This window comes from Tursiops truncatus, chromosome 14 (genome assembly GCF_011762595.2).
Source record: "Tursiops truncatus isolate mTurTru1 chromosome 14, mTurTru1.mat.Y, whole genome shotgun sequence".
Classification (NCBI taxonomy): domain Eukaryota; kingdom Metazoa; phylum Chordata; class Mammalia; order Artiodactyla; family Delphinidae; genus Tursiops; species Tursiops truncatus.
Genome location: NC_047047.1, coordinates 81,975,682 through 82,002,469, shown reverse-complemented (window position 1 = coordinate 82,002,469; position 26,788 = coordinate 81,975,682). Strand labels below are relative to the sequence as shown.

General features: G+C 40.1%; 1 protein-coding gene across 3 annotated transcripts in view; it reads right to left on the bottom strand.

Annotated features, from left to right (window-relative positions):
• Window positions 1–26,429, bottom strand: part of YWHAQ (tyrosine 3-monooxygenase/tryptophan 5-monooxygenase activation protein theta) — a 31,822-nt gene extending 5,393 nt beyond the window's left edge. Inside the window, exons 1-3 of one of the 3 annotated variants that reach the window (XM_033838037.2) lie at window positions 26,275–26,429; window positions 25,498–25,855; window positions 13–136 (exon numbers count right to left, since the gene is read on the bottom strand). In XM_033838037.2, the coding sequence (XP_033693928.1) occupies window positions 13–136; window positions 25,498–25,791 (418 nt within the window). In that variant the 5' untranslated portion in view covers window positions 25,792–25,855; window positions 26,275–26,429. Of the gene's footprint in view, window positions 1–12; window positions 137–25,497; window positions 25,856–26,145; window positions 26,171–26,274 lie in introns of those variants that run through there. The other 2 variants (XM_019943301.3, XM_073791737.1) reach the window with 2 other exon arrangements.
• Window positions 26,430–26,788: the final 359 nt, after the last annotated feature.

Here is a 26,788-nt window from a genome sequence, read left to right as displayed (position 1 = left end):
AAATACACTTACGTTTCCGATCATCACCACAAGCAACTTCAGCAAGGTACCGGAAGTAATCTCCCTTCATCTTCAGATAGAAGACCTTACTCTCTGGATTAGTTGCATTGGCTATTAAATACTTATCCAACAATTCCTGAAAGAAATAAGTTAAAACATTAGGTACTAGCAAAAATAACTGCCATAGTAACTCCACACCATACCACCCTGGATTGGAAACATGGCTAGAGAGCAGGGGTCAGGTGGTTGCCATTAGTTGAATGCTCTGGGGTCATAGCAAGTCATAATTTCTAATGGTAGAGCTATATCACATCAAACACTAATTAGAAAGAGCCTGTCTGTCCACTCATCCACTCACTGAAGCAAGCATTTCCTGATACCTGCTAGGTGCTAGGCACTGTATTTGACCAGAGGGGAAATAAGGTCCTTGCCCTCAAAGAGTTCACAGTCTAATAAGAGGTAAGTATACCGTTAACAGTACAGATATGTGAATAAGGGGCTATGGAAGCACAGAGAGGGAATGTCTAGCTTTGTTGGTGATGATCACTGTAAAGACAGGCTTCCCTGGGGAAGGGATATTTGCCTTGTCAAGAAGTAACAGAAGGAATGCAGCAGTTAGAAAACAAGGATGTGCAATTTTAGGGAGGGGAAATGAAATGTTTAAGACATCAAATATGAAGAAGAGTGTAATCACAGAGTAAGTAAGTCATCACGGCCCAGAGTAGGGCTACTCAGTGTCCTCTGCGACCAGCGCTCATCCAAAAACAGGGTGAGTCTAGGGTTTGAGAGCAAGTGGCCTAAAAACTTACCTAGCAATGTGACAGTCATGTCTATCAAATACAACTATTTTTAAAAATTAGGTTAGTATTTAAGTATGTCTTTTATCCCTCACTTCATACCAAGAAATGTCCACTTGATCCAATGAGCTAGTGCCTCTCAAACTGAGATATTTGTACAAGGTGTGCCCAGGAGTATTAAAAAGTCACAAAAAATGAATATGATAGACACCTTCTTGGACTATCAATTTTACTTGATGCTAAGTAATTTAAAAATCTTTTTGTAATAAGAAACTTCATGGTGAATAAAATTTGGGGGGAGTAAAATCAACAAATAGATACTAAAGAAGTAGAATATGGTTTAGAAAATGTAGTTTTAACTCAAGAGCTTTCTTGCTGTTTATCTGAATAAAAAGAACCTAAACAAAATGCAATGATTATATGCATATTATTTTAAAGAAAATAAACAGAGAAACATTTTAAATCCTTAAATTTAATGAAAAATATGTTTAGGTTAAAAAAATATATTTTAAAAGGGTCTGAAGCTCAGGGGAAGTTAAACTTAGTATTACACTAAAATTACCTAATGAAGCCCCAGAAATTTATACGTTATAAAAGTGGCAAGTATCAAAAGTGTGGCTTACATCTGCAAAGCTGCTGAGCCAAGAAGGGAAGAAATAGATGGGCTACACCCAAACACTAAAGCCAAATGAAAATAAATGCTGCTTCTGCACCGTCATACTCTTAAGTGGGAAAAGAACTGAAGGATCATGTTGTAAGAGTTTCTCCTGCTCACCATCACCAATACAATTATAATGGTTATTTATTAAAATAAACTTGAGGAAAACTCTTTCCCAGAATCTTACAAAATCATACTACTTTAAATTTTTCCTCTAATACCATTTTTACATATCATGGATGACTTCCAATTTTAAAACTATTTCTATGGAACACCTGAATTTAGGGGGTTTCTGGGGAGGAAGTGGGGGGCAATGGTGAGACAGCCACAAAAACGTTCACAAAGCTTCTAAACGTCAAACTGACTCAGTCATCTCTATCTTAAAAAAAATAATAATTTAAACAAGAGTAGATTCTGAGAAGCAGTATCAAATAATGCAAACACAGTATTATACTGCGGGAACCAACACCCCTGGCTTAAATCCAAACTAACGAACTACAATGTAAAATGGAAGAGCCTCTCACTTTTCTTTTACTCGCAAGTAAGTCAGGCAGTTAATATGAGATCCCATAGAGGATCTCCAAAACAGTGCCAGCACCAGCTCTGGTAAAGACAGTATTTACAATTAAAAAAAAAAGCTACTTGGAACATTTAAGACCTAGTACTTTATGATTAAATGTGGCAGAAATGTGGTAGCAGGGGCTGAGAAAAGTCTGACTGACTAGAATGAGGACTTGGGGAGAGGAGAGGAATGTGATTCTAGCTCTCATCCCCGCTCAGTCACTTGAGCCAGATGTGGGGATGCTCATGAGGACTCTCTTATTGGCACAATGGCCTTCCAAGGATTTGGAAAGCTGCTAAACAGCTACTGCACCGGTTTACACAGCCACTTATAAGCTAACTGTAAACTTTTCCCTTCTAAAATTATTAACGTTGATCACTAGTTTGCATATAGCCATTACGTACGATTTACAGTGTTGGCTTTTATAAAGTGACTTGTGCATTACTTCCATCCTGGAGTTTCAGCCAGGTATCATGGTTCTTTGTCAGATGCCACTAGCTCTCTGTGAAGGAAACAACAGGTACAGAATAATTCTGTCTTTCCATGTGCTATCAGTAGTAGCGATGTAGATTTTAGCCCAATTAAAAGACAATGGATTCTGCTTCATGTCTTACCAAAACGATTTACGGCTGTATCAGGTATTACATCAATACCAGTTATTAATTATTAATACCACATAGAATAAAGGCTATAAATACTTAAGGTATATAGAGCCTAGGTGCACAATTTTTTGTTAAAAAAATTAAATTATAAAAAAGACTCTGGGCTTCCCTGGTGGGGCAGTGGTTGAGAGTCCACCTGCCAATGCAAGGGACGCGGGTTCGTGCCCCAGTCCGGGAAGATCCCACATGCCGCGGAACGGCTGGGCCCGTGAGCCATGGCCGCTGAGCCTGCGCATCCGGAGCCTGTGCTCCGCAACGGGAGAGGCCACAACAGTGAGAGGCCCGCGTACAGCAAAAAAAAAAAAAAAAGACTCAATACAGGTCAGAGAGTAAAAACCAAAATGACAAGTGGCTCCCTGGAATAAGAAAATCTTCCCAGATAAGGTCATTGATAAGAAGTCAGGAGAGAGGAAGGGAATCAATTTTTAACATTAATGTAGTTAAAAGTTCCTCCACTAATTCCCCCTTTACATTATTCTTGTCAATTAAGCAGGAGATCCCCTTTGTAACGCTTCAACCAGCAAATTTTATGATCCTGGGAGGCTTGGAGAACTAAGATTGGGGCTCCCTTCAGTGTTGAGTGTTACCCGATTGAGAGGCAGAATGCAAGAAGTACATTCCTTTTTGAGAATCTGAGAGATCTGTGAAGAAGTCAGGGCACTTACTACCCAAAATTACAAGATGCACTAGTAACAAAACATTCTAGACGAAAGAAACTCAAATACAAGCAAAGTCAGAGGAAAAAATATAAGGTATTATTATACAGGTCGTTTTTGGAGATGCTAAAGGACCTCAGAATAAGCTTAATCTCAGAAAAATAGGATGGGAATAACAATAAAAAGGATTACATCATAAAAGCAGTAAAGAACTATGCAAGAAATGAAATTGTGAGAAATAACAGTGATGTAAATTTAGTATAGTAATTATTCCTCTTCAACCCAAAACCTTAGAGAAAAGGTTAGGAAGAATAACAAAACTCCAGTACTAACTCTATCTCTAGGAGTGAATTATGTTTACATACAATAATCCTACCATCACTTCCACAGCTTTTCCAAGACAATTTACCTTCAGTGGTAAGAGTCCATGTGTGGCATTCAACAAACGAATACTTTTATCTTAAATTCATTTATAAGTGATTTGTTTTATAGACAAAATAAGCTGCTCTTCTTCCTCATTATATAGCTTATTCTTTATATACCAAACTGATTTTTTTTTCCAAACTGATTTTTTTAAGAGAGCAGGTAACCAATGAAGAGCCTTGAAATACAAACAAAATAATCAACAGGAAACAAAAAATGTTCTAAGGATTTTCAATTTCCTATCAGCTTACTGAAATTCATTAAATAAAACACTATTAACATGTTCAATCTCTAACTTTATGGCACATATACTAGTCACTATCTGTATATTTTTATCTGTTTAAGCAGCACACATTACCATAAAAGATTACATTATTCATTCAACAAATATATGTGTTCAGTATGTGCCACGCCCTATTCTAACCACTCTTCCATGTATTATTTACATATAAGAACCATTATGATAATTTTACAAGTGAATAAAATCACCTAGGAATCAAGAAACTTACAAAAAGTCATATTATTAATTAAATGGGGCTAGAATCTGAAAATAAAGCTAGCATTCTTAGCACTACCCTATAAAATAATGGAGCATATCTATGAGAGATGAGGCTTTGGCCTTAAGTTGTTTAATTAGTAAAGCAAACAAAAGAATTAATATAGGGACTTCCCTGGTGGCGCAGTGGTTGACAATCCGCCTGCCAATGCAGGGGACACAGATTCAAGCCCTGGTCCTGGAAGATCCCACATGCCGTGGAGCAACTAAGCCCATGCGCCACAACTACTGAGCCTGTGCTCTAGAGCCCGTGAGCCACAACTACTAAGCCCGTGTGCCACAACTACTGAAGCCCAGGCACCTAGAGCCCGTGCTCCGCAACAAGAGAAGCCACCGCGTTGAGAAGCCTGCGCACCTCAACAAAGAACGGCTCCCGCTCACCACAACTAGAGAAAGCCTGCGCGTAGCAACGAGGACCCTATGCATACATACATACATACATACATACATACATAAATTTATATTAAAAAAAGAATTAATATAGTACATAGGGTAACATAACTATTCAACAAATGGAACATTTATCTAATGGTAAGAGCTAAATTTTTCTAACATCCCAACTTCAAGTATTATATATAGTACAAAGAACCACTGACATGTAGGAAGAATAAAGTCTCTAGACAATAACTAACTCTTAATTAGGTTTTAACTCCAAGAGACCAAAATCAAAGAAAAATTCAATACTCAAGAAGGAAGTCATATTTCATCCAGAAAATTCTATTGCATTTTACAAACAGGCAGAAAGCATGGAGGAAGAAAACAGTCCAAGGCACAGAGCCCATGGCATAGGAAAAGGCACAATTGCACAAACAGGTAGAACGTCACTGAAGACAGTAAAATCTTTTTAAAACAAAAAGAAATAAGTAGAAAAAAAAAACTTTCCAAACCAGCAAAAGTACATTTTAAAAAGGAACCAAATTTCACAATTGAACCTCAGTGGAATGAATGCTGGACCAAACATCTGGTTCTAGAGTCTCCATCTAGAGCAAGTTCCTTAGTTTAATTTCTTCTATAAAATAATCAAAATATTTTCTAGTTTTAATAATCTATGCTAATTCTAAGGTATTAAATCAAAGGAGCAACCTGTTAAGCAGAGCAACTTCTAGATGAAAATGTTTCCTTAATATTTTTCATTCACAAAATTCTGTATATCGTATGTTAAGTATTTAGCACAGTGCCTACCACAGAGTAAGACTCGTTATTTGTCAAATGAACATTAACCATGACATGGCAACATACTGAAATGGATGCAACAGCAAGAGAATTTCACATGTATTATAGGGCTTAAGATGGCACAGGGCTTTTCTTGAATTATTTGTTTTTGTAATTCTTTATTTTTATCAAAGTAATAATGTACAACAGTTAATTAACTACCACTCTCAAATTTCTGAAAAAGGAAAAAAGAAATCTCCCCCATTCTGTTCTCACTGTTTCACTCCTTCAGCATTTTTTTTTTTTTGAAAAATCATGATCTCATACTGATACATCCAGAATTCAAATTCAACCTCACAGGATTCTTCTTCCCTTACTTGTATCTTCTTTTCACACACAATAAGACTCTGGTTTCCATTAAAATAATACATAATACTGTCCATCACCTAAAACTCAAAAGTGAAAAACAAAGTTTCTCTCCCTTCCTTGGATCCTGAGCCAGCCAGTTCTTCCCCTCCCAAGGTAACCATCATCACCAGTTTCTTGTATGTTCTTCCAGATATTTTAAACATTTAAAATCCACGTACATTCCCCCTCCCTCATGTTAGCATACTACATACATTGTTCTACACCTTGCCTTTTCCATGTAATAATCCCTCGGAGATCATTCCATATTCATACGTTTATAACTGCCTCATGTTATAGAACACTGAACGGTATTATGTATGTCCACTGTATGGGCATACCATGATTACTTCGTTTCCTCTGATGAACATTTAAGTTGCTTCAAATCTGTTGATATTTCCAACAATGTGCCAAATGTACATTTGATCCTTGGAAGACAGATGTTTAACTGTCCTTCCTTGGGGCAATTTCAATTTACATCCCCATTAGCAATGTGTAAGTGTTCCAATTTCTCAACATCCTTCTGAACCCAAGGTATTATCATTTTTTATCTTTTCCAATTTAATAAGGAAAAACATCTTACTACGGTTTTATTTGCAGTTTTCTTTAAACAGTATGTTTATATCCTTTGCCATTTTCCCAGTGAGTTTTTTCCCTTACTGATATGTAGGGATATATGTTAATGATATTAGTCCATTTTCCAGATGTATCTCATATAACTTCATGTACTTAAAGATTCTGTCTGGGACTTCCCTGGTGGCACAGTGGTTAAGACTCCAAGCTCCCAATGCAGGGGGCCCGGGTTCGATCCCTGGTCAGGGAACTAGATCCCATGTGCATGCCGCAACTAAAGATCCCGTGTGCCGCAAGTAAGACCCGGAGCAGCCAAGTAAATAAGTAAATTAAATAAATAAATATTAAACAATAAAGACTCTGCCTAGCAGTAAAACTGCATTTATTAATATTTTTCTGTTACATTAAATCAGATCTAATATTACCAACGTTTCTGACAAATGTGAGAAGCACAAGTTAATGTAACTATTCGATTTTAGCACAAATACACGAACAGAAGACTTTTAATTGAAACACAAGTCCGAATGTGTTTTTAGGTATTGTCTACCTCACCAGATGAAATAGTAACACATATTAAATGTTACCTGAATAGCAGTGTATCAGATTAACACACACACACACACACACACACACACACACACCCCCCTCTAACTCACTCTTGTATGGAGTATTTAAGAAATTTATGACTCTTCACCTTAAAATAGATGGGTAGAAACATGATTTCTGGTTGTGGCAATACAGTAAGACCAAGCAGACTTTCCCTTCTAAAAATAATCAAAAATGCTAAACAGAATAGAAGAAAAAATTACAGCAAAGCTCCAAAGGAAGGAAGGGGAGATATTCAAGTGCTAGATAGGAAGAGGAAATGAAGTTAGAGCAAAAAAGTAAAAACTTACAACACAATGACAGTGATGTGTAAGGGGAAAGGACCCTAGAAAAACTGTGTCTATCACTGCTGAGAAGTACCAAGAAAGCTATTTCCTGGGCTTTTGGGGGTGTGGGTGGATGTGGGTGTCGTCCCCCATGAAACACTGAAACCCAAATGCATGTTCTGTGCAGGTGCTCTTCAAATTTTTATTTCATACATGATGTGTGAGTCCACGAGCTGAAAATCTGTAAAAGTGGGCCGAGGCTTAGTGTGCCCAGCAGAAACAAATCATCAAAACCACTTCCATAATCCAAGGCACACACACAAGTTCCACAGGAAAAACTACATCTGAATTTTTAAAAATAACAAAACTAATCAAGGGACAGATCCACCATGAGGGATCAGCAGACAAACAGATGGTTAGTACCCAAGAGCTTAAAAAGTGAAACACCGTGTAATAAAACATAAGTATATTAAAAATGTCTAAAGACTCTTTTAAAGAATCCTTTAAAGATATGTATTTTAATATTTATGGATTAAATGGATGACGCCCAGGACTGGCTTCAAAATAATGGGTGTGTGTGTGTTGGGGATATAAACAAAACAAAATTTACAATTGCTAGAGCAGGGTAATGGGTACATGGGGGGTTATTATAGCATTCTCTTTATTTTTGTTAAGTTTGAAAATTTTCTTGATTAAAACAACCCAAAACAGAAGTCCAGACAAAGAACAGGATACAGTGAATTAAGAAAAAGTAGCTTGGAGGTGGGGGAGAGAGCTTTTAGAATTAAAAGAAGAAAAAAAAAAAAAGTAAAACAGAAGGCATATTTGAGGAAACGCCACAGAACACAGAACTAACAAGATGAAACAAGTGTGGATAAGTCAAAAGATGCAAGTAGAAAGAGACGTCTAAGATATGTCTAAGGTAATAAGCAACAGGAATTCCAGGAGAAAACAGAAAGAATGAGGAAGAGACGTTATGTAGAGCTAATGGCTGAGATTCTCCCAGTTACGAATATAAATAATCTTCAAAGTGGAAAAGCACACTAAATCCCAAGCAAAATAAAATAAAAATAAATTCATACCTAGACCATCATGGCAAAATTGCAGAATGTCAAAGACAAGAAAATTCTTAAAAGCAACCAGAGAAATGACACGTTACCTATAAAGGAAGAAACAACAGTATGACTGACAGTTGATTTTTCATCAGAAAACAATCAAGTATCTTCAAAGTGAGGAGAAAAACAACTGTCAGCTAGAATTCCAAAACCAATTAAAGTACCACATAAAAGCAGGAGCAAAACAAAGACATTTCCAGACAAAGACAGAAGTTCCCACTCAGACCTTTACTGGAAGAACCTTTTTAGAGTTGCAAAGGAAGGAGTAATGGAATAAAAGAGAAGTCACCAAGTAGAATAATTACAGCAACTACAATACTGAGTAAATGGAAAATTCCTGGTCATAATCTATGAAAACAACTCTTCCAAAACTGTAACAACACAGAAGTATTACAAGATGCTGAATAACAATACATGTGTGATACTTCATGTTTGCAGAGCATAGTATTTCAGATTATTTAAAAGGACAAAAGTTCTTTCGTATTAAGTATGTGCAAAGGATTGAGTTGGCTAGTGAAGAACAAGTGTTTTCCTCCCCTCTTTTAAAGGATTAACTAAATTTTTAAGGATAGTTAATGTGCTCCCTTCCTCCCTTCTTTAATCCAACAAGTGTCTGTCTTTAAGAGACTACACTTTCTAAAAATCTGACAATTAACTATGAAAATGCAATCTGCTACTAGGAGGAAATGTTTCATTAGAATAATCATGGATCTCAACTACTTCTACAGCTCACTATCCATTTTTAAGGTAACTGACAAGATGTGGGTTCATTTTAGATATTTCTTGGCAGGACTTCAGCCAATTATCTACATGCTGATTACTCACAAATCTGCCCTTTACCTGGCTGGGCAATTTACTTTTGCAGCTCATACCTCAGTTTACTGTTAAAAACAGTTAATGACAATCCCTACTTCTCAGCAGCCTGATGTGAAGACTGAATGACTCAATACAAATTACTTAGAACACTGCTTGGTACACAAACCTCCATCACCACGCACCACAACACAAGTCTTTCTCTTAAACACCAGGCAAGGTGCTCCTATTTGTATTTATTGACACCTGGATGGGCCACTGGCCCTTTAAACTTTACTCATCTAAAATATATTAAATTTGCCTTCCTAATACAATCTGCTGTTGATTCTCCTCCCCTACTCAATTTTCTGTCTTAGGAAAGAAAAGCCCTCAGTTGCCCTAGTTAGAAACCTGGGTGTTATCCTAATGCTTCTTTGGCCTCACTCCCCTGGTCCCCCATATTTATAGTCACCCAAGCCTGTGGATGTAATTTTTTCCAAGTCAAGGTTTTGGAAACCTTCTCGAAGAAACAGAGTATACTTTGGGAACACACATCTCCCTGCTCTTAACTATAAACCACTGAAGGAAAAGACTTTATTTTGTCTATAATACATACATATATGTATTTGTATAGCAAATTAATAGGAATGCAAGACTTGACTCTAATCCTACAGTATGTAAAGTAAATCTACTTTACAAATAAGGATGAGTCAGTCAGAAAGAACAGTGCTAAGAGGCATGGAAACAGAAAAGGGTTACAGACATTGAAGGAAAAGGATCCAATATACAGTCATAATCAGGAAGTTGCTTATATGGAGGGCCAACCCTATCCATTGTACTACATCATTTTATGGAAGGGACTTGAGCATCTGCAGATTTTGGTACCCTTGGGGGCTTCTGGAATCATTCCCCCTTGGATACAAAGGGCTAACTGCATAGTCTAGGGGACTGTGAATCACAGTCAATCAACCACCGATTCATCCATGCCCTACCCTGGAGATGATGGCCATTAAACACCTGAAAAGCCATCCACTTCTCTTGTTATAATGCCACATTACCAAGCAACTCCCTCATTATGACTTGATTCCTATGTGAGTCTACTTGCCTCCTGAATGAGATCTTACTGGTCACGCCAACACAAGTACTTCAATCTCTGTGCTAGTTATTCCTCACTGTAAATGAATAAACTAATATTCTTGGTTTTATATATCAGTCACACGAGCTTGATTACTGTGGATCTATCCCCGAAAAATAGCTCAATTCTGGTGTTTTTGAGTCAAAAAGGCTAAAGGTCATAATACAAATTGCAATAAACTCACGGAGGTAATGCATCCCCTGCCACTACCCCATCCACAATCCCAACTTCTCCGTAGTGTGACACGGCTAAGTATTCGTATATATTTTGAAATATGAATAGCCACTAGACCTCAATATGCCTTAAACAGGAAATTTATTTCCAAACCTGTTTCTATATTTATATTGCTTATTTCTACTGATTATCCCACCATCTTCCTACCTCCTAGCCACCCAGCCTCATCACCACAACCTTTGACTTTTCACTCCCCATTTCCCATCCTACCACCAGCTGTTAAGCCCTACTGACTGTACCTCTGTACTAGTATTCTGATCTATCCTTTCAGTCTCATTCCTATTTCTATTACCCAGAATTAACCATATCATTTCACTTCAACTAATCTAATGACCTAACTGATCTACCAGGTTTTAGGCTTTCTTCTTTCTCTAATCCATTTTATATCCTGCTACAAGATTAACCATAAATTCTGGACATGTTAATCCCATGCTCAAAAAATCCCCATGGCTGTTAAAGAATAAACTTAAAGCCTAGCACTCATGGTCCTTCAGGATTAGACTCTAAACCTAGAGCTTTCAACTAATATAAGTGATAAAGAAGTACTGATCCCCTCAGCCATCAGAGCAGTAGGGTGAATGAAGGTGGAGAAGAAATCCATTTGCCCCAGTGTGTCACACAAATATGGTTATTCTGGGGCTTCCCTGGTGGCGCAGTGGTTGAGAGACCGCCTGCCGATGCAGGGGACACGGGTTCGTGCCCCGGTCTGGGAAGATTCCACATGCCGCGGAGCGGCTGGGCCCGTGAGCCATGGCCGCTGAGCCTGCGCGTCCGGAGCCTGTGCTCCGCGACGGGAGAGGCCCGCGTACCGCCCAAAAAAAAAAAAAAAAAAAAAAAAAGGTTATTCTGTGTGTGCCACAAGACAAAAGGAGCTGAGAAGCACTGTCTCAACTGACTGACATCCACACTTATTTCTACTGTTACCATTCCTGCACCAGCAGGAAGAGCATGGAGCAACAAGATGCCTCCCAAACATCAATACTTAAAGTGGTGAGCTAAGAAGCAAAACACTCATTACTAGCAGGTATGGGGGGCGGTTAATACAGTAGGTATGGGGGGCGGTTACAGCAGGTATGGGGGGCGGTTAATGAAAAAGCAAACACTGCTAGTATCTACAGCACTATTCAGAGAAGATGGTACTTGGGTGTATGAACAGCGAGGCTTCCAACAGCGAGGCTGGATGCAGCAGTGTTGATAGTAACTAGTCATTAAGATCATCCAACTACTGCCTCTTCTTGTTGGTTTCTATGCTCACCAAACAACCTTCTAATGCTAATTTGGTTCCTCCAGTAAATCGGCCTTCAAGCAATAAACACGGCTAGACAATGACTGCCTGATTTGTAACTCCTGTAGTTCCCCCTCTCAGTGTGCCAGTGAAGTGGATTTGGAGGCCCTAAATCCAAGGAGACAAACCCTGGACCGTAAGTGTACACTATGTGTTACTCATCTGGCACCCTGACAGACAGACAGACAATTCTGCCTTACCCTGATTTGAGGGACGGAAATCTGTGAAAAAGTCACCAAGTTCTTCATATCTCCAATTTCTATGTACTAAAATTTAAACAGCTCTGGAGCATTCATGAATGTGAACATGCCTTCCTGGGAGAAAGGGTGTAGACTAAGAACCACCTTGTATAAAAAGTGTTCAAATTTTGGAGATATGATTCTACAAGTAACAAAAGACCTAAAATCCAACATTGCCTGAAATACATGTCAAATTAATAAAATAAAATTAGTAGGAACTAATGTGACACGATGAACTGTCACCGTGGTCAGAGAAATTAATTTGGATTCCTCAGATCCAAAGGGATATATGTGCTACTGTAGTGTCAGTGAAAGTAAAATAAGCCAGAGTAGTCCATGCAATCAAGTGGTTAATCATTTTGTGGGCAAAAAGAAATAAGGAGCTAAAACCCAGAAGATAAACAGGCAAAGGGGAAGGGGAGGAAACAGATAAAAAGAATTCAAAGTTCTCAACAAAAAGAGAAAAAGCTCTGATCTATGTCCCTGTCCCAATTATTTCCAAACTCTTTCTCCTGGTCTATAAGATGTCTAGCCACCACCACCCATGACCCAGGCAAAATGATCACCAATGACAGTACTATTGCTATCAACATCTATTGTGGCACCGTGGTGCCTTTTAGTGGCCCTTTTGTGGGCATAGTACACCCCTCTCTCCTCTCCTAAACAATCAGCACTTAAAAACAATAAAAATGCTCTCTTGTATAAGAATGTTCGTCCCATCTTCCAACGCAGCTACAGAGCTGTTATGACTGCAGTGGTGAAGACACATAACAGAAAGAGTTTAGCCTCTGACAAATAATACGGTTTGTGCAAATTGCAATGTGTCAGTATTAAAGAAAATCATGGTCTTTGTCCCCTTACTTCACCCAAGGCAGCCGAGCCAATTCCAGATATTCTTAGAAACAAATGTAATGTCCAGTCCTTTGTGTCTGACCTGCTGTATCTCCACATTTTAGCAGCTAGATACTGAGTGGCCACAACAGCAAGATACGAATGTTATCCCTTCTGCTCAAAGTTCCCAACCCTCTGGCCAAGATATAAAGGTTCGGAAGGACAGTTTAACACATACACTGGAAACACTAATACTGATTTCCAAATTTGTCAATCTGCATTAAAACCAATTACACATAAACAACCACAATTTACCAACATTTACAAATCAATGCTACCAAAAGAACCAAGGCAAGCATCAATGTCCATACGTCCTTCCCCTTAGAGAACTTGCAATTTACTAGTCTCCAGAAACTATGTTAGCCACTGCAATTTGCAAAGTAAAACATGACAAATGATAGTAAGAAAACAAGAGTGTTCCTTAAAAGGAAAAGAAAACAAAACAAACAGAACAGGAAGTCAAATCTTAGTCTGGTCATAAGTAATCCAACTGGACAGACATCCTGATACCTAAAAGAGAATATGTTCAAGTAATTAAAAATAGGTCAAAATTGCCTTGCTAGCTTAGTATATGGGTCAAGTTTTGCTATATCCTAGGAAAACTACCAAAAATAGGTAATAGCAAAGATACCAGTGTACTTTCACATGAGCTTTGTCTTTTGTAAGTCTATGACAAATTGAATTAAGCCATTTCTACATTATAGAAATGACACAATTATTTGCAGACTAATTTTTCCATCTGTGGCTAACCCACGCCACATACGTTTACTTCTGCAGCTGAATTATATACAACCCTGTAGTTAAGCCTTTCGTCTACCAGACCTATTACAGAGCACAAAGAGAAGAAAATTTAAAAAGAAGAAAAAAAAATTCATCGCATTTGCACCTAAACTTACATGGGTTATTGATTATATTCAACTGAACTACTGGGTACAGCACAAAAAATAACCTTGAAAAATAAAGCAGTGCTTAAGAGTATACAGAAGAAAAAATACAGACGAAGTCCTTATTCCTACGTACCCTTACAGCTTACCAATATTGATCTGCCTTAGAGGCAGCCACAAGAGGAACTCAGGACACTGGTACACTCCAGACAATACAGAATTGGGTCTCATTACTAGACGGTGGAAAACAAAACATTATATTAATACAACCACCCATGCTTACACAGGGGAAAGAATAAGAGCAAAGCTAAGAAAGTACAGAATACAGGAGAGAACCATATAATTCCATGTGGCTGGAACACAGAGGGATGAGTAGTGAGAAAGGAAGCTAAAGGGAAAGGCTTGAAGGTCTCCTAAGCCCTGTTAAGGAGCCTGGACTCCATCTAACAGGGTAATGGTTTCAAATTTTTTTGAAGTGTTTATTTTCTCTCCCCCCTGCCCTAAGTCTTTTTTAAGCAATACCAGTAAACAGTAAAAGAGATAAAAGGGAGCTGCTCTAGTTGAAGAGCATAGACTTATAAAGCCTTGACTCTCCCTAACTTACACACGAGAGAACCCAGAGAAAGATGAGATGATCTCAGAAGAACAGGGTCTATAAAGGAAGGCTTTACTATGAAAGGCAGAGGGAACAGAAAGAACACTCTTCTAGAAGAACTGAATTTGAGGTCACAGCTAACTGGCTATGTAACTAAGTAAATCAATATGGCTCAGTTTCCTTGCAGGTAAACACATGTCTCATCCACCCATAACTGCACATAGGAGAGCAGAAGGAAACAGATCTGAAAGTATTAATAGGCTGTAATTTGTAACTGACTATAATAACAAGTGTAGTGGCACCTAAATTCTATCTGGTAGGATAGGTGTGATTCCAACATATAGAAATGGGAGAAGGAAGGGCTTCCAACCAAGAAAAGCAGTGAGTAGAGGGACAGAAACAAAATATGGAGGGCTTTGGGTGAACAATTTGGCTAGAGCATGAAGAATGGAGCAATCACAAGTTTCCCTTAAGTGAGCTTTTATGCTAAACCACTTGTTATTTTCCCCATAAGTTGAGAATTTCAGATCAAGCATACGTGAATATTTCAACAAATGGTGCTGGGACAACTTGAGTAGCCACACGAAAAGAATGACGGTTGGGCCCCACTTCACACCACATGCAAAAATTAACTCCAAATGGACCGAAAGTCTGAATGTAAGCCCTAAAATGGTAAAACTCTTAGATAAGAGCACAGGTATAAATCTTTATGACCTTGGATTAGGTAATGGTTTCCTAAATATTACAACAAAAGCACAAGCAGCCTACGAAAAAAAAATAAGTCATATTTCATCAAAATTAACAAATTTTGTCATTGAGCCGGGCCAATGCACTGTCCCCTACCTCCTTCCCTAATCTTTTTTTTTTGTGGTATGCGGGCCTCTCACCGTTGTGGCCTCTCCCATTGCAGAGCACAGGCTCCGGACGCGCAGGCTCAGCGGCCACGGTTCATGGGCCCAGCCGCTCCACGGCTTGTGGGATCTTCCCGGACCGGGGCACGAACCCGTGTCCCCTGCATCGGCAGGCAGACTCTCAACCACTGCACCACCGGGGAAGCCCCCTAATCTTTTGAAGTTGCTACTCTCTTGATCCTTTCTCTAATTATATGGTTCTCAAGTTTTTTTCTACTCCAAGTATCTTGGTAGATGTGGGAAAGGTCAGGAGGAAATAAAAATTTCCAGAGGACCATTGGTAGTTTGATAAAGACTCCCATCTCAATTTGTTCAGGAACATAAAATCACCTCAATATATACCATTCCTCATTTCAAATGTCAGTCCCTCGATTTTTAAATATTGCATTTTTTCAAATATATTAAAAGCTAAATTACATAAAAATTAACTTACATATAGCATAACTATATTAAAGGGATAGTCAATCCTTCCAAACTCTTTTTTAAGTTTCTGACATCCTTAAGAATCAAATACCTGGTCTCTGCAATCAGTCCCCAAATAATCTAGAGTATTTCCTGATTAAAGGATGTGTAAACCCTTACTATAACCTTTCTAACCTCTTTACTAGTCCATCAGAATCCTGAGAGAGCAACACAATCACTGAAGGTCTAAAAGTACATTGCCAAATACTTGGAAATAGTACCAGGCTGAAAGATTAGAACACCTAATATGTATTGATATATGTTTAGTTGCAGGTATCTAATACTATAGTTTTTAAAAGAGCAAAACCTTTCTGAGCTGTGCTCAAGTCATGTCTGGTGGAATGAGCAAAATAAGGAAAATGGGAGTACTAAATATTCTAGACGAGTAACAGTAGAAAGTCTGATCCAAAAATCAGTATCATTATGGTTTTAAAGCAGTTTTATGTACTTTCCCACTTATTTCCCACAGTCACCCTGGCACTTACAAAGAGCAATCTAAGACTGTCCTTTAAGAATAAAGCATTTAGGGCTTCCCTGGTGGCGCAGTGGTTAAGAATCCGCCTGCCAATGCAGGGGACATGGGTTCGAGCCCTGGTCCGGAAGATCCCACATGCCGCGGAGCAGCTAAGCCCTTGCGCCACAACTACTGAGCCTGCGCTCTGGAGCCCGTGCTCCGCCAACAAGAGAAGCCACCGCAATGAGAAGCCCGCACACTGCAACAAAGAGTAGCCCCTGCTCACCGCAACTAGAGAAAGCCCGCGTGCAGCAACGAAGACCCAGCACAGTCAAAAATAAAGAAAGAAAGAAAGAAAGATAATAAAATATAAAAAAAAGAATAAAGCATTTAGATTAAATTTACAGAAGTCCTTATAGTCATGGTCTCACCACGTGCACCACTGTTTCTCCATTTCTCTAAGTAAAGCCTGCAGCAAACATACACAAGAATGGTCAAAGGCAGGCAGTAAACTGAGAATACTTTACAACATGTTTTCCGCACCACACCACGCCATATCCATTCGAAGCAAAAGGCCCAGCTGACAAAGAAATCATGGAATACTGTTCAGCTGGATAGAAAAAATGTAAATGGATAGTCAAGATCTTCGTGAAAGACGAGTTTCACTGAAACGCTTCAACCAATGCTGGCTAACAACTTACCTGACTTCCTGTCTTCAAGAGCTAACTTTCGTACCTAAATGCAACCAGATCCAAAAGCCCATTATCTGCATATTTCATTCATGCCACCTCTGCTTTTGGGTTGGGTACTGGGGAGTGAGACATCATATTAAACCTTACTTTACCATTCTCAACATAAGGAAGCAGAAGCCATTCCAACATACTAGTTCTCAAGTTAGTTGTTCAGGAATGAACAGGGACTCTTTCTTACCCAATATCTAAAATAAACTTTTCTTTATTATCAAGTCTGTGATTTTTTCTGGTCTCCAAAACTATATTCCTCGAATAATTTGGGGGGGGGTAAAGGGAGTGACTGGGCAATGGGAAGGGAGGGGAAGGTTTTACAAATTTCATTATCACCACACGATGACCACTACTCAGAAACTGCTCAATCACACAGAATGCCCCTAGAACAGCAATTTTCGAAATGTGTTCAGAGAACTTCTAACCCTCCCCCCAACTTTTTGGATGGGGAAGGGCACAAACTCAAACCATTTTCATAATACGTATTAAGGTACTATTTGCTTTTTCATTGCCATTCTCTCATGAGTGGAGTTTTCCAAAAGCTAAGAGACATGATACTACAACAGATTATGAAGCAATGCCACTTTTCTCATTCAATTTTTTTATTTAAAAAAATGTTAGGGCTTCCCTGGTGGCACAGCGGTTGAGGGTCCGCCTGCCGATGCAGGGGATACGGGTTCATGCCCCGGTCAGGGAAGATCCCACAAGCCGCGGAGCGGCTGGGCCCGTGAGCCATGGCTGCTGAGCCTGCGCATCCGGAGCCTGTGCTCTGCAACGGGAGAGGCCACAACAGTGAGAGGCCCGTGTACCGCAAAAAAAAAAAAAAAAAAAAAAAAAAGTTATTATACTTACACGAAGTATCCAGAGTTGTCAATTTCAGAGACAGAAAGCAAAACGGTGGTTTCTGAGATGGGAGAATGGGGAGTTAGTGTTTGATGGGTACAGAGTTTCAGTTGGGGAAGATGAAAAATATCTGGAAAGGTGGTGACGATCGCACAACAGTGGGAATGTACTTAATGCCATAGAACTGCATGCTTAAAATGGTAAATTTTACATCATGTATATTTTACTACAATTGAAAAAAAACACAGGTAATGTTAATTTCTAATGGACTTATTATTCTAAAATGGATTATAAAACCCGCAGTTTAAATTTCTAATAATGTAAATATCTACAGATATAATCTACACAACCAAAACCTTTTAGGTTCCACAGTTATTTTCAAGTGTGTGCAAAGGGATCCTAAGCCCAAGAAGCTTGAGAACCACTGCCCCAGAGTACAGTCAGTTCTGTAAGTCTTCCACAGCATTCTTTACCCCCATTAATCTAGTTAGCATCCACCACCAAACGCAAACAAAAGCTATGGTGCCAAGTCCATCAGGGCCATCTCCTAGGTGGATAGGAGACATGTTCTCATATCTTGAGGTCAACAAGACATGGGTTTCACTATTTTTTTTTTTTTTTGCTACAGGTATTAAAGGCATTCAACCATAGCGTGTAGAATATTATACCCCTAATATACAGCAACCAACAATTACAGTGAGCACCCATATACCCACCACCCAGATCCTACCATTAACCTTTTACCAAACTGCTTTATCAAATATCCATCCACTTCTACTAGTTTTTGTGTAAACTGAGACATCAGTACAGGAATATCACTAACTAGAGTTTATTTTCTTTTGAAGCAAAAATTTACATACAATGAAATGAACAAATGTTAAGCGCATATTTGCTGAGTTTCCACAAATGCATATACAGGTGTAACGCAAATCCATATCAACACAAAGAATATTACAATCACCACAGAAAGTTCTCTCCTGTCCCTTTCAGTCAGTCCCTGCCTCCATCCCCAGAGGTCACCACTCTTCTGATTTTTCACCCACAGACTACTTTCTGCTTGTTCTAGAATTTCATATAAATAGAATGACATTATGTCTTATTTTGTGCAAAGCTTCTTTCACTTAGTGTGTATTTGAAATTCATTTACATTATAGTATGCGTCAGTAGTCCCTTCCTTTTTACGGATGAATAGTATCCCACTGTATGAATATACCTGTTTATCCTTTTTCCTACTAATGGATTGTTTTCAGTTTTCTGCTCTTAGAACAAAGCTGCTATGGTCATTCTTGTACAGGTCTTTCCTCTTGTGTAAGTACGTAAGAGTGGAAAATTTCTAGGGGTAAAAACCCTTTAATTATGGAAAACTGCAAACATATACAAGAGAAGAGAGAATAGTATAATGAATTCCCATTAAAGCCAGTTGCAACTATATTAATTCACAGACACACTTGTTTCATCTATAACCCTCACCCATTATTTTGAAGTTCTAGGTATCATCATCATTTTGTCTTTAAACACTTCAATATGCAAACAATGTTTTCGAACCTGGTCAAATTATTTATCATGAGATATTTCAGGAACCTTCATTGTTGATTTATCCATGGATTAAGAGTTTAATTAAAGTAGAAATGGATGAACTATAGTTGTTTTTCTTTTCTCATCTTTTCAAATGATGCCTCTCTACCATCCCTCCTTGATACCTAGAAAGTCAATGGTACAAAGATATTTTCCGTTGTTACTCTGAAAGAACTAGTGCTAAATACAAAAATGGTATTGATAAATATCAAAAAGGCATAAATAAACATCAATATGATCAAGCAGATTTCCCAACTGTCAAGCACCTTGAATTAACTAATCCCATGCTATGCTATCATTTTATAAGTGAAACTGTATATGAGACTCAAAAAAAAAAAAAAAAAAAGTCTGGTAACCAGCCCTTTATGAGAACAAAGGTAGTCCTCATTACATCCAAAACTGAACAAGGAGGTAAAATTTCAACCATTCTAGTCACTAGATTTTTGTTAACCTCGAACAACTGTCTGTGCTGGAGAGGGTAAGGGGAAATGGCCTTTCTCAACAACAGCTGATGACAGTATAAACACATAAAATCTTTTCAGAGGGCTATCTGGGGAAAAAAAAAAATGCGTATCTTCTGATTGGAAATTTCATTTCCCAAAACGTAACCTAAGTAAATCCTAGCATAAAGCACGCAACAAGGATGTCCTTCCCAGTGTTGTTTATAAAAGAGAAAAATTTGTTTACAACCTAAATGTTCAGTGGGCCATTAGTATAATTATGCAACATCCAAATAAACACACAGTACAGGCTGGAAAGTCTGGAAGCACATATGCCAAACTATTAATGGCAGTTATGAAGGAGAGGAGAATATTTGCTGTTATCAATTTTAACTGCCTCTTCCTAAACAGATTTCACTATAATTTCAGTTGGATCGTTTTTCTCTGTGCCAAGTTTTTTTTAAAAGAAAAAGCACAGGGCCTTGGAGGTAAACCCCGAGGTGGAACTTTGAAAATGCAGGACCCACTGAGTAAGTGCCAGAAAGGTGAACTGCAGAGTTAAATAGCATACACACAAGAGTGACAAAGAAAAAAAAATAGCTGAAGTCTAGACAAAGGGTTCTGACAAGATGCCAATATATTAATAAGAATCTAAAGGACAGGTGTGATACAATTCAATACAACTTAATACTGCTTGTTTTATTTATAACCTAACCCAGAGTTTCTCAACCTCAGTCATTACTGACATTTGGGCTGGGTAATTCTTTGTGGTGGGGGATTTTCCTATGCCTTATGTGATGCTTAGCAGCATTTAGGTTTCTACTCACAGTATATCAATAGCATCTCCCCACTCTCACCCCAGCCTTGACAACCAAAAACTATCTCCAGAACTTGCCAAATGTCCCCTGGCGGGTAAATTCACCCTGGCTGAGAACCACTGATCAAACCTTATACTTCTATGCCTGTATGTACAGTATGTATGTCCATTCCATTTCACTCTTCAGAAACAACTCTTAGCTTCAAGGAGCTTACACTCTTAATGCCAAAAATCCAAAAGTCAAGTTTTAAAATTTTACTTCAATATCCTGCATATAAGGAGGGCTTCAAAATTATAGACTGAGTTTTGTCCACCACAGATCTATCCTCCCTCCCTCCTAACTTACAAACATTTATTAGACTGTATAAATTCCTCAAAACACTGTGATCTTTAGTCAGCTACTATGTTATTTAGGGCCAAGTGTGTTTCATATACTTTCATCTGGAGTCACACCACCTGGGTTCAAATCCTTGCTCTACCACTCACTAGTTCTGTGATACTGACCAAGTTACTTAACTTGCTTATGCCCCCGTTTTCTCAACTTTAAAATATAAATAATACTATCAACCTAACTAATGGGAACACAGTGAGTATATCAAGTGCTTAAAACAGTACTTAGTATATAATAGTAAATGCCCATTAAATGTCAGTTATTACCTATTATTTTAACTACAAGCCTATCAAGGCAAGAACCATCATCACCAGTTTATAGATAAAGAAACAGAGGCTGAGAGAAACTTGCCTGCAGTCACAAAATTATAAAGTTATGGAGCAATGACCCCAAAACAGTCAGTCTTGATTCCAGAGCCCATAATTTTTCCATCATGTCAAAAAGATTACATTAAGACTCATTAACTATCAAAAGCAACATATTGGTCTTACTTCAAAATAACAACTAGCACTAGACATATTTTCATTAAGAGATTAATTTAGAACACAACTAAATTCAAGCACATTATGGAATTAATATTACAGGGCTTTTACACACCAGAGACAAATCTCAGTTTCTATATATTTTAAATGATTCTTACTTAAAAAAAAAAAATCACAACATAGACCTTAACTCCTGAAACCGTTTATACATTATACTAAAGCAACCTACTGAAAATAGTCTAATAAAAAGACCATTAACACAGAAGGATAACATGGGGTTGCCTGAGACGGAGGTTATCTTGTACATTCTCTAAGTGTCCTGCTCTTACTCCAGGGTCATGAACTTTGTACATGATATTCGTTCCCAGGTCCCAGAAGGGCTTTGTGGACCCCTCTGATTTCTTCAATTACCCTTACCTCACACCCCAGTTCTTAATGACTCTTAAACACCTTGTTCAAGTTTTTAACCACTGCCCAGTTGTCATACAACTTACAGTATTAACCTTTCTCACTTAAACTTTGCTATTTCCAACACTGCTTACTAGGATCACCAATGACTTCCCCATCCCCTCTTCCTAAAGACATTTCACTGAAGTCGTTAGTTTTTCCACATTTCTTAAATGATTGAGGACATGTTCTTCTTCAACCTGGACTATAAAAACTACTCATTTTAGAGTTGCAAGTCAGAGCACAGGTGGAATGACTGGGACCATATAACTCTATAGTCCCAAAGTATCAGAATTGGAACAGACTTAGAAATTTTAGCCCAACCTCTGCTTTCACAAATGACACTGAGAGACAGAGATAACTTGGTAATATCTTCCTCTTTAACTCCTCTTAGATTCTACGAAGAGTTTGGTCTTGGCCATTTGGGTCTTGTTAATTCCTTTTGCTCTTTAGATTACATATTTGGATTTTAACATTTTTTACTGCCTCCACAATTCAATAACCTCTCTCAGTACAGTGATTGTCAACAGGGTTGAGAGTTGTCTGCCATGTTCGTTTCGAGTAAATAGTCCAAATAATTCCACCCTGAACCTACTCTATGAAATAGAAAGATGAGGCTGAGAATCTCTGCTATTTAAAACCAAAATTTTGCCTAGCCCTCCACGTTACTCTTTTATTAGCCTTCTATAACAAGTCAGTGTCATCCACTTCCTCCACACTAAATTCTCCTTCCTGTTCACCAAAGGGGGGGAAAAAGAGAGAAAACCTAATTCTGGCACTCATGTTCAGCAACTTTAGATTTCATTCTTCTTTCCCCATTATTTGATAGACTCCTGATTAAATCACTAATTTACCAATTCTCAAATTCTTGTTCACTTGTCTATCACTTCCTTATCTATCAGTTCAGATTACAAACCGGAAATTAGCACCCAAACCATGAATTCTAGATACTGCCACCTGCACCTCATTCGAAAATCTTCAGTCTTCCCACTGTCAATCAAATGAGAAAAATTCCCTCTGACATTCTCTTATATAGTTCCTAATTCCCTCTGACATTCTCTTATATAGTTCCTATCTTCTTTTACAGGCTTTTCTCCTGCACCAGCTCTGCACATATTCTGCTCTTCTTCATACAGAAACCTTCTTCCATGAATAAGGCCCATCCTGTATACTTCTTCTGCTTGGAATATATTGACACTCCCCTCCCCTTGATCCCCCTCCCTCAATGCTCGTCCCAAAAGCCACTCCTTGTAAAGCTTTTCCTGAGGTTTCTGTTTCCTTTAAACTACATAGCATTTTATTCATAACCATCTTACGGGAATTAGATATTATTTACATTTGGGTATTTCTCATATGCACTCCTTATTATAAATTACTGGAGGACAAAATCTACCATTTTCAGCATTGCTCTTCCCCATGCTGCTTTAGCACAGTGCCTTGCACATGCTCTCAAATACAGCGGCCAACTTGACAATGGGCTTTCCTCAGGACTTTTTTCGGAGGTTGGCCGTTAAGTCACAATTAGTCTTTTAAGCCATTTCATTAATAAAAATATTTTATTTATTCCTTGGTGTCTGATGAATCAACTCTTCTATTTCACTTAGTATATATGAAGAAAACAGAACGAACAAACAAACAAAACCTGTCCCAATTTCAGGGGTTCTCTCCTACTGAAATGATCTATTTGGTCTCTATTTCAAGTCACTTATCAACTAAGCAAAGTCTCCTCTACTTATGCTATTAGAGAAACTAAAATTTATAAGAGCCACAAAATAAAACAAATATTCCCAGCTAACTTGCTAGAGAACAGGAAAAATTCTGTGGTAATTCTGAATTGCTGCAGGGTAAGTAACAAATTGCAAAACAATAATAGAACAAAGAGATTGAAATATGCTGTGAGAGTGTCCCAAAGTAAAACATGTATAGAAGAGCTTCTCGTTAACATATGGAGTTCTTATAGTCTTCCTCGATGACAGAGTGGATGTTGTCGATAACCATTACCATATGCCACTGAAGTCTACCATCACTTTCAAGTTGGCAAATTTTTTGAATACAAGCAATTCAGTTCAAAAAGCCTAAGTGTCTCCTCTATGCTAGGCAGGGAGTGGAACCTAAGACATGGATGAACATAAAATCTCGCCTACATAAAGCAAATAATCTCAAAGTTTTCTCCACCTCGTACACCTGCTCTGCACTGCTTCCTTCGCCCCTTTACCAGTTATCTCCATCAGCCATGATTTCGTTCAGATCACTTGTTATTTGTACTGGAAAAATAGGTGAAAGGAAAAAACTTTCCTGCCCCACGAATCTCAGGGGCAAGGAAGAAAAGGCTGGGAGAGCAAGAGGCATTTCCTCCTCTATTCCCTCTTGAAAAATCACCAACCTAGCATGTTTGTCTTTCAAAGCCCACCTAAAACACAACGTGGAACAAACACATCAAAAATCAGTAGGCCCCTTGGAAAAGTGGCACTTAAAAGAGGCAACCGCATCGGCTATTTCATATTTTATTAGTAGAAATGACTCTTTGCAGTATTAAAACACTTCAAAACACCTCAGGATATAATGCTGGTATCGACATTTTAAAAACTTATCTTACTGATCAAAAGATCCATACGATGACAAAGCTAAAAATGCTCTCTCTCACCAATAAGCGTGAATACAGCAGTCACCCTACTCCACCCAAAGCCACCCTAGCTAAGACTGGACAGTTCAAAACCTGGAAAGCTTTCCTCGCTTACTCCACACCAGATACGAATTCATTTCAACACCTCGGGGTTCACGTGTAGCTATGTAACAGCGAAGAAATGGTATCAAGCACCGAAATTTCCCAGGACATTTTATTCCTTTGATTTAGCTGTGCCTTTTTCACATTTACCAAACTCTCCCCCTTCCCCGCTTTTAACAAGGAAAAAATCAACAGATACTCTTACTTGAAAAACGAGATACCTATTCAGATTTTCGAAGTAAATTTCCATTGCTGGATTTGGGAGGAAAATCGACTTACATACGTGATCTTTATGGAAAAGGCGCCCGCCCCTTCTTTCAACGGAAGCCTGAAGCCTACGAACTGATTCAATACGTTTAAAGGGTTCCCAGATCGCCTCGGGACGCTGGAAAACGATTTTCAGCCTTCTACAAACCTACTCTCATGTTTAAACTTATCTGGTGGAGGAGCAACGCAGCACCTAGGAAAGATATACTTACCACAGGGAAAAAAAAAAAAGAAAGGAGAAAAAAAAAAGAAAAAGCAGCTTCTTCATCTCAAGAACTGAAATAACGCGTTAAGGAGGGCAAGGCTAACCTCCTCAAGCCCTCTACGCGTCGGCAGGGCGTCAGGCAGGCCCCGGCCCCCACTTCGTTCCCGTTCCCGTTCCCGGGAAACTCCCCACGGAAAGCCTCACACAAAGGCGCCTCGGCGCCCGCCGCCCGGACGGTCGCGGACTCACCAGGACCGTGGTGCAGATGGACCGCAGTTCAGACTCCACTTTCTCCCGATAGTCCTTAATCAGCTGCAGCTTCTTGTCGGAGGTGTCGGTCTTCTGCTCGATGCTCGAGATGACCCTCCAGGCGGACCTGCGGCCCCCGACCACGTTCTTGTAGGCCACCGAGAGCAGGTTGCGCTCCTCGTTGGACAGCTCGGCGCCCTGCTCCGTCACGGCCTTCATGCAGGTGGCCATGTCGTCGTAGCGCTCGGCCTGCTCGGCCAGCTTGGCCTTCTGGATCAGCTCCGTCTTCTCCATGGGGCCGGGGACAGGACAGCGAGGGCGAGCACCGACCCGGATGCCGAGGAGGAGTGCGGAGGGCCTGCGGACGGGGCGGGGTCGCGGGCAGAAGGCGGGGGCGGCGCCGTCAGACAATGCGCCCGCCGCCCCGGCAGCCCGCCCGCCCGCCGCCCCCTTTGTCTGTGTCCGCACGCGCGGCCCCGTTGAATTTCCCTCCCCCGCCCACGCTCCCCGCGGGGTGCCCGGGAGGTCCGGGGGCGCCAGCCGAGGCGGCCCGCGGCGGGGGGAGGAGGAGGAGGAGTAAGGGGAGGAGGAGGAAGGGCCGCTCCCGCGCCCGCCCGGCCCAAGATGGAAGCGGCCGTTGGCCCGCACCTTCCTTCCCGCCGGAGCCGTCCCTGAGGAGAGCGGCGTCGAGGCCAGCCGCTCCCCGGGGCTGGCCTCCCGCCGGACTCTCGGGCCCGGCCCGACACGAGGGGGGCCGGGGGCGACCCTGGCGCTCACCTTCACGTCTCCGCGGCCGCGGCGCGAGTCCCACCACTTTGATCCGCCTTTGGCTTTAGCCGAGGACCCTCCCGTCTCAGCCTACCTCCGAGCCGGGAGGCGGGCCGCAGCGCGGCGGCCCTCGCTCCCCCCGCCCAATGGCGCGCTGAGCTGTCCCCTAGAGTCCCGCCTTCCTCCCCGCCCCTAGCCAATGAGGACTGAGCGCGCGGAAGGGGGCGAAGAAGGCGGGGCGGGAGAGGAAGCGGAGGCTAGGAGGGTGGGTCGGCTTGGGCAAGTTCGGTTGGCCGGCAGGCTGCGGCTTCGGCCACGGGGTTTCCTCCAATTAGATCCAGGGTACAAGGACGTCACTGTTGCCATGGCGATGCTGTTACCAACTCTCCTCAACCTCCCCGCCACCCCCGGCATTCGTGGGCGCGGCATGGGAGCAGGAGGCTCGCATGACCTCCCCTGCGGTGGCCGGGTCTCCTGCTGCAGCACCGTTGCAGATGGTGCATAACATCTTGTGGGCTAATGC